At 53.0% G+C, this 13,260-nt stretch overlaps 6 protein-coding genes across 6 annotated transcripts; 3 read left to right on the top strand and 3 right to left on the bottom strand.

Moving 5' to 3' along the window:
• Positions 1 to 1,732: 1,732 nt before the first annotated feature.
• On the top strand, positions 1,733 to 1,936 carry TRIREDRAFT_63868 (uncharacterized protein; the record flags this gene model as incomplete). Its single annotated transcript, XM_006966357.1, has 1 exon — positions 1,733 to 1,936. The coding sequence occupies one exon, from the start codon at positions 1,733 to 1,735 to the stop codon at positions 1,934 to 1,936; it is 204 nt and encodes a 67-aa protein (XP_006966419.1).
• Positions 1,937 to 3,216: 1,280 nt separating this feature from the next.
• TRIREDRAFT_108555 (uncharacterized protein) lies at positions 3,217 to 3,975 on the bottom strand (the record flags this gene model as incomplete). The annotated part of the gene is made up of 4 exons (XM_006966257.1): positions 3,217 to 3,395; positions 3,508 to 3,565; positions 3,632 to 3,666; positions 3,885 to 3,975. 4 exons carry the CDS (start codon positions 3,973 to 3,975, stop codon positions 3,217 to 3,219), a joined length of 363 nt encoding a protein of 120 aa, XP_006966319.1.
• Positions 3,976 to 4,348: 373 nt separating this feature from the next.
• On the top strand, positions 4,349 to 5,977 carry TRIREDRAFT_4428 (uncharacterized protein; the record flags this gene model as incomplete). Its single annotated transcript, XM_006966137.1, has 2 exons — positions 4,349 to 4,686; positions 4,744 to 5,977. 2 exons carry the CDS (start codon positions 4,349 to 4,351, stop codon positions 5,975 to 5,977), a joined length of 1,572 nt encoding a protein of 523 aa, XP_006966199.1.
• Positions 5,978 to 6,510: 533 nt separating this feature from the next.
• TRIREDRAFT_108553 (uncharacterized protein) lies at positions 6,511 to 7,253 on the top strand (the record flags this gene model as incomplete). Its single annotated transcript, XM_006966356.1, has 2 exons — positions 6,511 to 7,002; positions 7,209 to 7,253. 2 exons carry the CDS (start codon positions 6,511 to 6,513, stop codon positions 7,251 to 7,253), a joined length of 537 nt encoding a protein of 178 aa, XP_006966418.1.
• An 868-nt stretch (positions 7,254 to 8,121) lies between these two features.
• TRIREDRAFT_122447 (DNA repair protein) lies at positions 8,122 to 9,762 on the bottom strand (the record flags this gene model as incomplete). The annotated part of the gene is made up of 3 exons (XM_006966256.1): positions 8,122 to 8,897; positions 8,948 to 9,690; positions 9,755 to 9,762. 3 exons carry the CDS (start codon positions 9,760 to 9,762, stop codon positions 8,122 to 8,124), a joined length of 1,527 nt encoding a protein of 508 aa, XP_006966318.1.
• Positions 9,763 to 10,704: 942 nt separating this feature from the next.
• TRIREDRAFT_22618 (uncharacterized protein) lies at positions 10,705 to 12,080 on the bottom strand (the record flags this gene model as incomplete). Its single annotated transcript, XM_006966154.1, has 2 exons — positions 11,668 to 12,080; positions 10,705 to 11,525 (listed from the first exon to the last, which is right to left on the bottom strand). Exons 1-2 carry the CDS (start codon positions 11,741 to 11,743, stop codon positions 10,705 to 10,707), a joined length of 897 nt encoding a protein of 298 aa, XP_006966216.1. The 5' UTR covers positions 11,744 to 12,080.
• Positions 12,081 to 13,260: the final 1,180 nt, after the last annotated feature.

The raw sequence follows: 13,260 nt of genomic DNA, 5'->3' as shown, positions 1-13,260 counted from the left end.
TTCTTTTCAGCTTTGATTTCTCTTTGAATTGCGATATGTGAGGAGTAATTGCTTTAGAGAAGAAGAAAACAGAACAGAGACAGAGACGTCGTATGCCGTGTGTGAATTCAATTCCTGGCTCTTCACGAACACACATGGCAGTCATAGAGGGCTTATAACCAAGTGGGAAAAGGTCTTCTTAGGTACCTACCCCAGAGTTCGGTTTGACGTATAGTACAGAGTAGAAATCACATCACAAGACATTGCTGCCTTACAGCATCTAAGCGTACTGCCTGACCATCACAAAGGGTGACAATCCGAGCTCAGTAGGTTAGTTATGAAGAAGCAAGCCCATTCCATGTTGTCTCTCCTTAAGCGAAACCGGGTACCCGGAACCCGAACCGCTCCCGCCCACGAGCCAGCCGCAGCGGGACCGTCAGAGACATCCACGTAAGTTCAGGGCACAGGATGTCCTGGACCCCCCGTCAATTCAGCTCCTTTACCGTTGACATGAAGTGATCGATGCCTGTCCGATGCTGTTGTGTGTCACCGTAAGCGCCACCGCGGGACTCTCCCACCCTTGTCCCGCGCAGCTTTGCATTGCCCACCAGTTTCCAGTCGTCGCTTTTCCGAGCCCATGTATTTCGAAGAAGCGGGCCGAAAGGAAAATGGAGAGGAGATTCGGGATTAGTAGATCGTGGATAATGTTCGCGGGTTCGTTGTCTGTGATACACTCGGCGCCGTAAGAGGCTTTTGCGGAGATTGATGGATGCACGAGAAGAGGAAACAAACATGTTACGGAGCACAAAGCTGACAGGTGGAATGGTTGAGAGACGGACGGACGGGCTTTCTTTTCAATTCTTTCGCTTTCTGTTTCTGCTCTATTTGCTCGCTCGCTTGACATGATCTATTCTCGTTGTTGTTGTTGTTGTTGTTGTTGTTGTTGTTGTCGTTCTTGATTATGCATGCATGCTCTCAGCTCGCTAGCCGTCTCCGGACACGGGCAATGGTGGAGGTTGGGAGCTGTATTTTACCCATGCCCTCTCACGTATGCACATTACAGTATCCTGTGTTGATGATGGTACAGCTGCAAAGATCTCATATCGTGTTCTTCTCCTCGTAATCCTTAGCTACCCAGGCACAGTCCCCTCAACCAACACTCTGTGCAACTCTCATTGCTCCTTTTTGGAAGCCAGCCCCAGCTTTTGGTGATGAGAATCCAGAATCGACAACGGCCTTGTAGTACACGATGGAGCTCATTTGGATGATCTATCATTTTCCGATCAAGATGGCCTCCGGGGTTGGCCGATATGATGCCACAAGATCCCTCTTTTGTCTTTGAGCATTGTACGCTGCTTGATTGAATATTATGGCGCTAACCTACCTCCTTGCTTCGACCTCGCGCACATATTTCGGGGGTGGAGATGTTTGTCTGTATGCAGGATATCAGAAAGGTAGCTGTCGTGAAGGAGGCTCGGTGCCTGTATTGAGAGGGCATCGGGGACTTTTGCGTTGTCATGTTTGTTTGCACATAAAAGGCTCCCCAACTCCTAGACCCCCCCACCGTTTAAGGATTCTTTATCTTCTATTCACGATCTGGATACTCATTGACAAAACCCAATAGAGCAATTCTCTTTCTGAACCCGCCTGGTAAGCACGACAACACCCAAATGTAAAGATTGCTGTAGCATTACTAACGGCGTCCCGGATATAACGTTTGACCAGCCTCACCAAGTCCGATACTCTGCCCATAATGTGCGACTGGGAAGAATTCCTATTCACCTGCAATCACTCCCAGGTCCGGCTCAAGTCCTACTGCCACTTTGCGCGCAACGACCCCAACCACGGCTGTCTAGGGGTCAAAGTCCTCCGCAGCTCGTGGCGACAGGCGGTTCCGTGCGATGACTGCCTCCTCAAGGGCTACTCCGCTGGGATACCACACCGGGACTTTCAATGAAGGGCACTGTGTATTTTACGGACGAATACAGTGAGAAGCTACGGGGAAGGGGGGAGGGGGGAGGGGGGATGACGGGGACTTGGGGGGGGAACGACAGCTGGAAATCTTCAAGGTTCGAGGGAGTGTACATAACCCGTTTAAACGGTATGGGAGGGATGGATGCCAACGGTCTGCGGCTGATGGCGGGCCTACAAGGGCGGAAGAGACTATCACGGCAAAGGGTTGTTCAGGTGGACATGGAGAGGAGGGGAGAGGGGTGTTGGATCGGTTGCGCCGAGTACATGGGATGAGGAAGATTCCAGCGAATGAGTGATGCCCAACCTGTATTGGAGTCAAGCTAATGAATATGACTTACTCATGACACTCCTGTAAACAAAGTGACCATTCACATTCTGCATCCGCGTTAGTACTCGAATGTAGAGGAGCCAATATCGCTCTGGCGTTGGGGACGATATCTCCGCGAGTCACACCGGGGGTGTAACACTCGCTCGGGCATCCTCACTCCCGTCGCTTGCAGGTGCAATGTTGGCCTCCCTGGCCCCAGCCTGCAACGATACAATCGATACAAAGCTGCTGTATGGGAGCCCAAATGCAAGTGTATGCACGTTCTACCGAATTCGACTTATCCTTGCGACTTGGTGGGTATGCTGCTGAATGAGTGCATACAAGTATTTGTCAGGTGTATACGGACAAGGAGGGTGTGTGCCTTGGAGACGCCGTGCTTTGATTTTTTAACAGTTACTAATGATCATGTAGCTTATAAAGAATGAGCAGGTGTGTGCATGTCTGGTGTTGATACTCGCCTATGAGCAGCGCAGAGAATGATGTGGGCGTGTAAAACATAGACTTGGAGGTACAAGGGGGAATCAAGGATTGACACAAGGCATTTCACGCCCTTCTTCATGCCCATGATGAAGAGTCATTGCATAAGATTGTCAAATGAATAGATGCTGTGGCGTTAAAATCCATGCATTGTACGAATTTGTCGACGAGCCGCAGTCTGTCACATTGATGCTTTCCATACCTAGGTAAGCTACCGGCGACGTCAAGAACCGCCATTGGCAGCCGCCAGATAAACAGCAGCCTTGTCACTTGGAGAAGAGCCCAGCACTTGCCATGCAAATTGGAAATGAACAACGGATGGGAATTTGGGTGAAGAAGTATGCCGCCATTATCACACCGCACGCTATAGTGTCGTAGATCAAGCTCAGTAGATAAAGTACATTGGGACAAGCAACCACGCCTCGACGCCACGTTCAGAGAGATTCATCTGGATGCAACTAGAGATTTGTAGCGCCTTCAACAACTCCCACGACGTTGTATCGCTTGGAAAAGAAAGTGACCCAGTCTTCGAGAGTGTCCTTTTCCTTGTCTGTGAGGTCAGACCAGTCTGGCGAAACGTCCTCGGGCTTGGTGGATGTCTTGCCGAGTGCTCGGGAAGCGTCCTTGCCGGCGAAAACTGAGGCAACTTGTTAGTTTACCTTGTTTCAGGCTTGACTAGGTAGGTAGCGATCTTGAAGTGATACTGAGGAGATGGGTGCGAAGAAACCGAGTCATGACACAATACGTACCGTGGTATGAGCCTCCAGGTTGGTAGGCCTTGTTGCCCGTCACATCGTAAACTTTGCCCTGGAGAGGATTGTCAGCCGTGACTGCTAGCTTGACAAACATACAGATGTTGTGTCACGAACATACCTTGATTGCAACGTACGTCTTTGCTCCATCAACACCTATGGGGGGGACAGAGTCAGCCAAGGCCTGGAGCATGTGATGCCGGGAAGAGAAGAGTGTCGGCGGAGCAAGTGAAGGCCATCAAGGTGTCATTGATCCCAGTCAAACTTCGAATTTGAGCAGACGAAGCTTCGGATCATAGATTTAGAGCAGAGCTTGATTTGCTGGGAGATGCCATCCTAGATCCGCCGCAGTTAGAGTAACTCGAGCAACTCACCGTTGGCAGCGGCCAGAGTCTCGAGAGAAATGGGATCGCTCTTGGGAGGGTCCAGCTGGACGGGCACTTTGGGCTCGAATCTTCCGGCCATTTTTGCTGACAGAGATGAGATTGAGGTTGAGGGGGGGAGCAAGTCTGGAGTCTCGAGCGTCGAAGAAGAGTTGAGGAGCTGAAGAGCTGCAGAGCTGACCGAGGCTTGGTCTGATATTATCCGAATCCGACGAGATGCCCTATTATTGCATTACCATACCCCCCCACCTCGGCAACTTGAGTCGCGAATTCAAAGGCGGCAGCGCACGGACCACACGCCACCCGGATGCCGTCATGCCTCGACTCGGGCAAAATATCGAAATCTTTCCAGCTTCGAGCTTCGTTCGAGCTTCCACTCACCAACACCACGGCAAGCCACCGCAAGTCCAGGATATTGTCAGATACCGGCACAATTGGCTTGAACTCACTCCAACATGTCAATATCGGCAATCGCCTCGCTGCGGCCCGCCAGAGGCAACTGCATCCGCCATGCCACCACCGGCTTGCTCTCCGTCCAAGTCAAATCACCAGCTGCGACTGTCCACTTGCGAGCTGTCGTGGCTCTGCGACCCGAGCAGAAGCGGCATCAGTCGACCTCTCCATCCCCTCAGGAGAAAGATTCAGCATCCGACAAGCCCCAGATCACGTTCCGCCAGTTCGCCGGGCGCGCGCTCGGAGTCAGTCTGCGGAACCTCGTCGTTGCGCTGAGCCCTCGCGGCATTCGGCAGGCGTATCGCGAGAATCCCACGGCGACGACGCTGAACATCCTGCTGTATGTATTGCCAAACTACATCCACAAAAAGGGAACAAAGTATGCTAATCTGATCAGCCTCTTATTTACCTTTGCCTTCTCGGCGGTCGCCATTCGAGCATACGTCAACACGTTCTACAACTCGCAGTTTAGCAGATACCCCGAGCCAGTCGCAAACACTCTGCGCCGCGCCATCTACTACACCAACTACAAGCCAGACCCCGAACTCGCGCTGAGGTACTACAAGAAGGCGATGGAGCAGTGTGCTGAAATCGGCCTGGACCCCTTCTCCGACGAAGTGCTGGGCATCAGGATACAAGTGGCGTTTTGGCTCGAGAAGATCAACAGCCACAAGGCGGCCATTGACGTGCTCGAGTCTGTCCTGGGAGACTGCAGGAAGTGGATCGACGTCATGGAGCAATCCGTCAAGGACGGCAAGGTGGACGAGCAGGGGAGATACGTCGGCGATGCTCAACAACGGATTGCTGCGGCTGAGGCGGCTTCTGAGAGCAAGGCCGGACAAGCAGCTTCTGAGAGCAAAGATGGGCAAACAGAAGACTCAACTGAAGCTCCTCCAGAGCCCAGTGAGACACTATGGCGCAAACGCGAGAGACTGCTTCTCAAGGCAATCTCAACAAGCGTCAAGCTTGGTGAACTATACGCAGACGAGCATGTCCTCAACCCCGACAAGTCGCGATCTCATCTCGTCTGGGCGGTCGAGACCTCACTGAAAGAGTTTAGAAGACGGAGAACTGATGGCCCCAAACCGGGAGAGGAAAAGTGGCTCAGCCCGGAAGAGCTTGGAGGCTCAATGGAATCGCTTGGCCGCGACTACGAGCGGCGCTCCCAGTTCCAGCTTGCCATTCCTCTCTTCTTCCAGGCCCTCCGGCTGTGCGAAAGCCCGTGCCATCGTGCGGTCATCATGAACAATTTGGCAGCGGCATTTGCTCAGCAGCCCATCTACGCCGCTGGCACGACGGAGCCGGCCGAGGGATTGAAGGAGTTATTCGACGCTTCCATGCCCACGACGCGCAAGGAGTGCCTCGAGGCAGGTCTCAACTGGGCGAAGAACGCCTATGTCCATGCTCAAGACGTCAAGGGCGACGATCGGACACCGGAGTGTGACGAAGCCTGTGCCGTTGCGCTTTGCAACTGGGGAGACGTTGCAGCCATGCTCGGAAAGCCTGAGCTGGCAAAGAAGAAGTACGAGAAATGCATCGAGATGAGCAACAAGATGGAGTTTCCAGACGGGGTGAAGCAAGCTCAGCTGGGCCTCGCCAGGTTGGCTTCTGCATCCTCGGCCAAGGCATAGAGAAGAGAAGACTGGCCTTGAGATACATCATAGGTTTGGGGGGCTCATCTACGCGAGGGTTCCCGAACATGGCCAGTGTATAATACTTCCCAATTGTACTATTACCACGCATCACGCTGACCCGGCTGCTTCTGTTCGCGAAATCTCCCAACAGCACTGCAAAGGCAACCCTGGCCCAACTTGTGGATCGATACGAAAACACTAGACCTCACTCTGTTGTTTCCTTGTTGGTGGCTTGCTCTTTTTTTTTTTTTTTTTTCTTCTTCATCCGGCCTTGTGGAGTTGGCTGCCTGGTGGAATCGCGCATTGGTCCGGGTAGCAAACTCTGTTAAGATTGCAAGGAGAGGCTGCCTAAATAAAGGCAGACGACAATTGACGAGTATATATATACATATAAAGCGACAATATGACTTCCATGGTGGGAATGCATCCAAATACAACCAGATATCCCGAGTCATCTGATCAATCGTTTGGAAAATTAAGAACCATTGCTCGTCTTCAGTTACTACCTGCCTAGGTAGACCCCAGCAGCCATGAAGTCGACGGCAGACATGCACCCCTTCTACCGCGTCTTCTTCCTCAAACTCGATCCCCTCATCATGATATGCAGCGCCTACCGCAACATCTTCACAGCCACCTCCGCCGTCGACATGTACTACGACGCGCTGGAGGAGGAGCATGAGGCCATGTACATCAACAACAACGACAACTACTACTACAACAACTATAACAACAACATCTACCACGACCCTTACACCTCCCGGCAGCAGATATTCGCCCTCATCACCGCACTAGCAACCATGGCGGCCCTGCTGCAGCACTACTCGGACGACTACAACCTCTGGCGCATCGTCCAGTTGGTGCTGCTGGTCTGGAACTTTACCTTTTTCAACCAGACGACCTGTTGGGTGCTGTCGTGGTGGTGGAGGGCGGGTGATGATGATGATGGCAAGATGAAGGGGTGGTGGCGGCCGGTGAGGGTTGAGGATCTTTATTGCATGGAGGTGCTTACGCTGGTGATTCTGGTGAGGATTGCGTTTTTGGTCGGGGCGTGGACGAGGGGGCGGAGGGTTATTAAGAATGGCGTTCTTTATAATGCTTGGATATAGAGAGCTTTCTATGTGAATTAGTAGGCATTGGGAGGTTGTGGGAATACATACTTTGGGGATGGAAAGATATCACAGGGGTTTTGAGCCTAGAGTGATGAACATGTCAAATTAAATTGACATAGAAAGCAGTCACTGGTATAACAACAACCGAGATGTTTAAGCTGTAAACGAAGAAACAAACGAGAGGTCAAAGGGAAAAAAAAAAACAAAGATGAAGCTGGAGATTAGAAAGAAAAAGCCGGTATGAGAATGCGGCAAAAAAATGAAGTCCGACAGAGACAGGATTCGAACCTGTGAGGCCGAAGCCATATGATTTCTAGTCATACCCATTAACCACTCTGGCACTCTGCCTTGGTTGCTTGATGACCACCATAGCGCTAACATGCACTATGACTTGCAGCTTGTAAGAAGACAAAGTCCGTCCAGAGCGTCACGAGAGGAAAGTTGAATAGATATCCATTTACTTTCTGTCAATATTGGATACAATCATCAGATTTACTTGTGAATTTTCCCAACAGATATGTTTGGGTGTGTTGTGGGGAGTTGTGGTGAGGGTCCAGCCGCAAGGCGTCTTGTAGCGCTGAGGACTTGAGACCGCAAGCTGTGAGCAACGTCATACAGAAAACGGGATGCTTTTTGGCTTTCTTTACATAAACCATATCTTGATATTCTGGCTGTCAAGAATGCTCATAAATTTCGCATGCTCTGGTAATGATTCTCTCTCTCCAAACCTGTTCCCAGAGGCAGCAGTCTAGGCCCTCAAGCTGGAGGGTTGACGTGGACATACCGTACTTCAGAGAACCAAAGGGCACGGCCGGGAGAGTATCTAGACACGGCGGGAGAGTTTCTAGACACGGTGGGTGATAGATCGAACCTGGTCTCATTGGCGAGTCAAATACGCAATCAAAATATTGACATCTGTCTAAGCCCATAGAGGCCAAAATCAAGCACTGGCTACCGTCGTCCACCAACCCAAACTCCAAAAACTCCTTGCTCTTTGATGCCCGAACACTGTCTGTGCCCCAGTCGTAATGATCATGCTACTTTTTGCCTCTTTGCATCCAGCCCATCCCCGCCACTGGTATTGCCAGCATTTGTCGGAATGTCCACGAGCGGAGCCCTTGGTCCAGTAGCCGCGTTGCCCTCAGTTGGCAACGTTCGTTTCATTGTAGGGGGCTTATATTGACCTCGATTCGCAAGGGGACTGCCGGCACCGGGTGCTCCTATCCTGCGAGCTTGGTCCAGAGACGGATTCATCACGCTGCCCCTGGCCTGGGAGCTGCTGACTCCCTGCCGTAAGGGTGTGAAGCCGCTGGTGTTGCCGCTCTGCGCAGATGTCGCTTGACTGTTAGCGGGTGGGACATGCTGGCCGTTTCTCGCAACTGGCTTGGATGAAGTGTGGTCGATTCCGGGCGTCTTGCGTATCGACGGGCTTTCAGCCTTGGGGTTGAAGAGCTGCTTGGGCTGGTTCTGAGTACCAGCGGACTGATTTGCATCAGCTAGAGTAGATTTCGCCGAGAAGAAAGCTACAGGCTCTCCGGGGGGTGCCTGTGGAGGTGGCGCCATTCCTTGGTTCGAATACTCCTTGCCCTGCTGTGGATTGTGCGGCTGCTGCGGTGGACCCTGTCTGGGGGTGTGCGGTTGCGGCTGAGGCGGTCGGTTCATGTTGTTCCCTGGTGTAGGCTTTGCTGGCTGACCGGGCCGGGATTCGTTGGCAGCAGGCTTTTCGAGCGCGGGAACGGCACCGTTGGGGAGCATAATCTCGTCAGGATGGCCGTCTCCCGGAACGCAAAAATCGGCCTCATCGAGTTCTATAGATATTCAGCCTCGATCTCTTCAAAACCATCCGAGGACAGCATACCCCCTAGAAAGTCATCGAAGGAGTCCATTGGTTCCAGCTTGAAAGCCCCGGCTGCAGATGTAGGGCCACCAGCAGCGGTAGTGGTGGTCGCGTTAGTTGCAGTTGTGCTGTTGCTGTTGTTGGTGGTGGTGCCAGTGTTGCCCATGTTGCCAGTCGGTGGCTCCCTTTTGACAAAATCCGAGTGTCGATGCAGATTGTCCGGATCAAACTTCTTGTTCGTCTGCGTCTTAATCTTGGTCACCTGCTTGACGTAGTCCTGATCGTAGATGCAGTTGCCCAGCACGTTGCCAAAGTTCCGCAGCGTCCTCTTCAGCGCATCCGTCGTGCCCTCCTTCTTCGCCTTCTCAAAGGCCATGGCCTTGCCCTTTGCATTCTCAATCGACCCGTACCCGACATCCTCGTGGTACGTCCCGTCGCGCAGCGTGACGCGGACGATGACAGACAGGCCGATGCTCACGCGCTGCGACTGCGGGTTTTCGTCGGCAAAGTCCACCTGGATGTTTTGGATCGAGGACGACCAGCCGTTGAAGCCAAAGACCTCGTTGGCCAGCCCGATAACCTTTTCGGCCGTGAGATAGTGCACCCGTGAACCGCCCGGGCCGGCGCGAGAGGAGATGTACTCGGGCCCGAGCTGCTTGTCGAGCCGCGAGGCAATGGTGGCGATTTCTTTGGCCGTCCATTCTGCGATGCGCGGCTTTGTCTCTTCAAAGGGGTTGGCCCAGGCCTGGTGTTGATCGCCCGGACTGCAAAGAGCTGCTTGTTAACCGCTGTCGATTTCACCACAAGTTCGTTGGGAGAGGGGCATACGCAGGCATGGAGGGCAACCGTATTCACCCTGTCATCTATGTAGCAGATGGACAGAAAAGAACAAAAGACAGTGCACCGAGTTCGGTAGGTATACCTAGCAGCCGTCGGGACTGGTAGCTGGAGTGCCTCTAGTATTGCTGGCTGTTTAGGGTCGTCGTGCCAGATGATTCACGGTGTCGCGTCCAGCTGCGTGCCTCAACCCAAACAGGCGCGTCTTTGTTTAATTGACAACAGGAGAGCACGTGACCAGAATCGAAGCTGCGAGGTACCGAGGTACCTCTTGCGTAACCCCAGATCTCTCCATGTCCACGCCCTACCAAGGGACCTTACTAACATGGGCAAGCATGGATCTTGTCCGGCTGACCTCGAATAGCACTTGCAAGGAAGCCGGAAGCTTTACCAAGGTGTGTCGTCAGCCTCGAAAAGGTGGTTGTATAGGTTGTCATAGAGGGTTATGGTCAGATGTGGAAAAGAACTAAAGCCGAAGCTGGCAACTCACACTCAAGGATATCACAAGGAGGCACCATCTCATCTGATTACGAATATAGTACGGGGAGTTATTACATGCTCAGCCAAATAAAATCCACGCCTGTCGTCCATATTAGAGGTGCAAGTCTATGGACTGTTTTCGTATTTACAAAATGAGGATACGCCTGTACCAGGTACAAAATACACAAAATATGCCACACTGTAAAGCCCCCGTTGCCCACTTGAGTTTGATGAGGTAAGGTAGGGAAGGATATCAAAAAGGACAAAACAAAGGAAAGAAGAGAACGCCTGCCATCCAGTTGTGCGTAAAGAAAGAAAATGAGTGCCGAAGTCTATAAAAGCCCGTTGATGCGAATGAAAGATGATGTCGTGAGAGGATCCGATTAGCGTTGTGAATGCTCCGGTTCCGAGTGGAAAGAGGATGGGCCGACTGCTCTCGTCGTATGCTTTACGAGCAGCCGTTACCACGGCCCAACCCGAACGGGCGATCCAAACGACCCAGAAACAATCTGGTTCAGGATCGAGCTCTGCTCTGAGGAACCGCCATTCTCACCAGAACCCATCCAGCCGACGCTATTCGACATGGCCGTAATGGCGGTGCCTAGCCGTCCGCCAGACTGTTCGTTGTGCCTAGCCAGCTTATGGTCCCAACCGTCCGTGTGCAAATTGAATCCGCCACCCCGTTTCGCAGCCTCGTTGATGACCAATGCCCACGCTTTGGAAATGTCTTCGTACGCATTCTCCTTGTGGTGGCGGTAAGCCTGCGGTTGCCAGTTGGGAAGGTTGTGGATGAACTTTGTGGCACCGTCAAGGAAGTCGAGGGATTTTGTCGGCTGGGTTTCGATGGGCGGAAGGAACTGAGGGGTGAAGTCGGAGAGAGCGTCGATAAGGGCCATCAAGGGAGCCTTGACTCGGTTGTAGGTGTATTCGGCGCTGCTGTTGCCATACGGGGCGGCGGCGTTGAGCTTGTCCTGATATGACTGGAGCACATTCATGGCTGAGGCAACGCTGGGCCGGGGCGCCCCGGAAACCACCTCCTGGCCAATGTCGGGATGTCGCTCGCAAATGCGTTCCAGAACAGACCGGAGTTGATCGGTGTTGAGTGTTTCCAGAAGGCGTGGCAAAGGCAGCGGTCGTCCGATCAAGTCATTTGATCGAAACTTTTTCGACGGACGAATGAGAGGTCGAGAGGATACGGCGGGCGAGCTCATGGGTGACATGCTTTCGTCGCCATCGTCGTCGGCCTTTCGTTTTCGGCTGCTCATGTTGTGAAGAGGAGAGACTGCAGGGTAATGTGAGTCCAAGAACATGACGCGCGCATGTGCGGAAGAGACACCAGAGATCAAGAGATGGGCCGATATCCCCGATGGATCGAACCAAGAAAAAAAATCGAGGCTGTTGAAGGAAGGGACGATGCGACTTACGATTTCGCTGGGAGAGATGCGGGCTTTCGTGCTGGTGAGGGAAAACTGGCAACTGCGGCGAGAGCAGCACATTCATCGTGATGGGCGAAGCTGGTGGTGAATCGCACCGAACCCCGATGCGGATGGTGAAGCCGGCGGCGCTGGCGGATGGGCGAGTCCTGAAGAAAGATGTCGGCGTCTGTCGTCGGCGGCGGCAGCAGCGACGTCGTTGTTGTCGTCGTCGTCGTCCTTCAGCTGGCGTTCAGCTGGCGTTGTCGGAAGAAGAGTTTGGCCAAGCTTCAAACGGCCGTCTTCCACGAGCGTCCGGACGAGAGGGGCGAGGCAACGGAAGGCAAAGAGGAGAATGAGCCGAGAAAAACGGCGGCGGCAGCGCAATAAAGCGCCAGAGAGCGGTCAACGGGGCACTGCATGGGTGCCCGGCCAGTGCAAGGGCAGAAACGGCTCGAGTGAGTGGGTGAGTTGTTGTCAAGGGCAGAAAAAAAAAGAGAGAGGCGAGCGAGTGGGTGGGTAAAGGCAATCCGTGGTTAAAAAGGATCATCAGATGCGGAGACTGGAGCCGGCCTTGCCTTGCCTTCCATGTCTTGCCTCGCCTTGCTTTTTATTTTATTTTATTTTTTTTTTCCTATTTTTTGTAGGTACCAGTACCTCTTTTTGCCTGGAGGACGTGAGTCGAGTCGAGCTGCCAGGGAGGGCCAGACCAAGGCCACGCGCATACCACACCAAGTACCGGTACCTTAATGCCTTAGTAGTACTACTGCCTTACCAGCAACGGCTCCTTATTAGCCGCTGAATCCGCCGCAGTGGTCCACAGCTCGAGTGCCCCGACGAGGTCGTTTGCGTGCGTCCAGGAGCTGGGAGGCCACAGGCTCCTACTGCTAGGTAGTACTAGTAGCACAAGGTACCTCCTACAGGGCTAGGTGTTGATGCGCTGGAGGGCAGCGCTGTTGCCCGCTGCAACGTGGGCAAGGTGCAGGTGGGCTTGAGGCACTCGACCAGACAAGACCCGACAATGGAGGTGCGTCAGCGGCTCAGGCAAGCTACTAGAACGGCCAGCAGTACCGGTACTCACGCTAGTAATAAAGGGAATGGAAGGCCATGGCCAATCCTCCACCGCCGTTGGGCTGCAACGCTACTGTCATTGTACCGGTACGAGCACTTGCAAGTTGCGCTACCTTACCCTGCCTTAAGGTACCTAGCTGAAGCCAGCACTGCAAAGCTGCATGTGAGAGAGCATGGATGGACCAACTTGAAGATGGTGGCATCAACCCAAGCAAAAAAAAGGTACAGGTGAATGAAGCGGAAAAGCATCACGCACACAAGGTAGAGCGTGAAGCTATCAGAGTCTAGATCGGTCGCTTCAGCTATCACTCGATCTAGGAACGGCTCGGCTTCACCCCCAAGCTACTACCTACGTAAGGAACCTTACTATTGCCTACCTGATCCCTCTCCTTCCAAGGTTCTCGTTCATTTCCCATCTTCCCTTTTGGCATCAGATAATACTCTCAATGTTTTCTCCGGCGCTATTCGGCCCTCGTCCCTGCAGCGTGCCTTAGCTGTGCAAGGGAAATGTTTCATTCGCGCTGGCCCGCACAC

Source organism: Trichoderma reesei (genome assembly GCF_000167675.1).
Source record: "Trichoderma reesei QM6a unplaced genomic scaffold TRIREscaffold_12, whole genome shotgun sequence".
Classification (NCBI taxonomy): domain Eukaryota; kingdom Fungi; phylum Ascomycota; class Sordariomycetes; order Hypocreales; family Hypocreaceae; genus Trichoderma; species Trichoderma reesei.
This window is presented reverse-complemented; position numbering and strand designations above follow the sequence as displayed.